At 41.7% G+C, this 2500-nt stretch overlaps 1 protein-coding gene across 2 annotated transcripts in view; it reads right to left on the bottom strand.

The window, feature by feature from the left end:
• The window catches only part of LOC125047186, a 90016-nt gene that overhangs the window by 40193 nt on the left and 47323 nt on the right, over positions 1–2500 (bottom strand). For both annotated transcript variants that reach the window (XM_047645314.1, XM_047645315.1), the window contains one exon: positions 1994–2140. In XM_047645314.1, coding sequence (XP_047501270.1) covers positions 1994–2140 — 147 coding nt within the window. The remainder of the gene's footprint in view (positions 1–1993; positions 2141–2500) is intronic.

Raw genomic sequence — 2500 nt, 5'->3', positions numbered from 1 at the left:
AGAGAGAGAGAGAGAGAGAGAGAGAGAGAGAGAGAGAGAGAGAGAGAGAGAGATAGACAGACAGAGAGATAGATAGATAGATAGATAGATAGATAGATAGATAGAGAGAGAGAGAGAGAGAGAGAGAGAGAGAGAGAGAGAGAGAGAGAGAGAGAGAGAGAGAGAGAGAGAGAGAGAGAGAGAGAGAGAGAGAGAGAGAGAGAGAGAGAGAGGGGAGGGGGAGAGGGAGAGGGAGGGAAAGAGAGAGAGAGACAGAGAGCAAGAGAGAAAGAAAGATAGAGAGAATATAAGAAATTGTGTGATTCTTTTAGTATTCGTTTCTTTTCCATAACTCTAATGGAATCTTATTGCAATGTGTTAAAATAATGCCAATTTGAAGAAATTGCAAAGTCTTTGGCTGTGCATGCCCTATACCCAAAACATTCTAATGGGATTTGCATGAAAACAAATGAAAATCAAATCTGTGACCATTGGTGGTTACATACAATTAAAGATAACCAGAAGTTTCCCAGATTAAAAAAAAAAAAAAAAAAATCTTCATTAACTGGAAATCTACTCGACTTTTGAGTAACAACTAGATCTTAAGAAAATAAAAAAAGTAAAAACAAAGCACAATATGCATCTGAAGTGTTTATAAAAACCTTAGAAAATTTCAGTGTGCCCCGTCCTACTGCACTCTCCTTCTGCGGACCCTGTAGACGATACAAGCCTCCTATCTGTGTTAAAACAAACTGTGGAATATCATTAGTCTGTTATGTCCCATTGTAATATGAATTCTGTTCTATTGTATAAAAGCATCAGGCAAGCGACTGCCAATATGTCTTCTATCTAAACAGGCGTGAATCAGGAGTACCACTGGTGCAGACACTGTTGAAACTTTCATGTAAAAGATATAGGCGACTCCTGTGATCCCGTCCACAGGGTTGCCCCCACTGGTAGCATGTGTGGTGTGATTTCCATCTGTTCTGAACTGTGCAAAGGCTTTGGATTCGGCTTCCCTGAGCTCTCTGATCGTCGCGAAAAAGAAGTGCGGATATTTCCTTCACGTCGACGAAAGAGGTTAATCTATTTTACGGCTTTGTTAGACGAGTATGATTCATGTCCACAATATCTTAAAAAGATAAAAAATGTAACTTGGAGTTGACCTCAAGAGTCGTGGTTGAGTAACGGTTCTTCCAGGACCCTACTGTCTTTACTGTCGGCCTTTGACACGGAGGATTTTTTTTTTAAAGATACTAAATAACAATGATTTTAGTCTAAGTATCTGCTTAGACTTCGAATGTCAATAACAAGAGACTACACCTGTTTGCCCAGGCTGTAATGGTCAAGAAATAAAGCGACAGCGTTTAACGGCAGGCCTTTTGTCGGAGGCAAAGATGTGAAAGGAGAAAAGCTGCGAAGACAGTGAGGAATCGTAGTCGGTCTGCTAGAAGACTGCTCTCCAGAGTGCATAATTTGGAATTCTGTTGTGCAACGGCGCTGAGAGACTTATTTATTGACAAAAACATCTCATACCGACATCTAAGCATAATCATCCACATCTGAGCATACCTCTACGCATATATACACAATACACACAGCTTTTAACATTCTAAACATGACCCAATAGAAATCCGGGTAACATTCGAAGGTGAACACTCTCTTTGGCATATATTTGCATTAGGAGATTCGACATGTTTGCTTCTACCAAACCAACTTCTCTTTGATTTTTGCTACTGAATCAAGTATGGAACAGGTCAGATAAATCTATGAATTTTTAACCCCATCACGTGGCAGACCTACCGTGCAGCAGCAGTAACCATAACATCAACAACAGCAGCAGTAATCACAGCATAATGACAAGAAGAACATCGCCTCTACCTCCTATCCCCTCTTATTTGCAAGAACTCCCCCTAGGTGGAGATACGAACCTGCCGTGTTGAATTCTTTTTATCTTTTAAGTTGGCTTTTATCCCCCATCTCTTTCTATCTCTCTTTAGCGCTGAACACCTACCGTGACGGTCCCCCCGGTGGCTGGGGTCCCAGGAGAGAACGACGGTGATCTTTCCGTAGTGGTCCATGATCTTCCACACCGGCGCTTCATCGTGGAGCCCCAGGGAGTAGATGGTCTCACATACGATCTTGGGAATGGCAGTGATAGCTGCGAGGGGGAGAGCTCACGTTACCGCATTCAAGCAGCAGAGCGCTATATGCCAGCGGGCCAAATTGGGCAACAAATATAATAAAAAAACTGTGCACCGACGCTCTAGGTAGATGAATTAACTTGGCAATCATCACTAGGCCTACGAAAGAATGTTTTTTTAGAGACTTTTCTGCTTTAATTTGTCCTGGCCCAAGTGGACTCTAGAGAGAAGTGTTATTTATTGGAGGATGAAGAGGGTTCATACCACATTCTTCTAATCTCTATCAAACCAGGAAAGATGAGGTGGCGACTGTCTTACAAGGGATTGGAAACTATTGATATCTTAGGATATCATAACATGGTCTTCTGTCATGTATT

This window comes from Penaeus chinensis, chromosome 40, assembly GCF_019202785.1.
Source record: "Penaeus chinensis breed Huanghai No. 1 chromosome 40, ASM1920278v2, whole genome shotgun sequence".
In the NCBI taxonomy this organism is placed as follows: Eukaryota; Metazoa; Arthropoda; class Malacostraca; order Decapoda; family Penaeidae; genus Penaeus; species Penaeus chinensis.
This window is presented reverse-complemented; position numbering and strand designations above follow the sequence as displayed.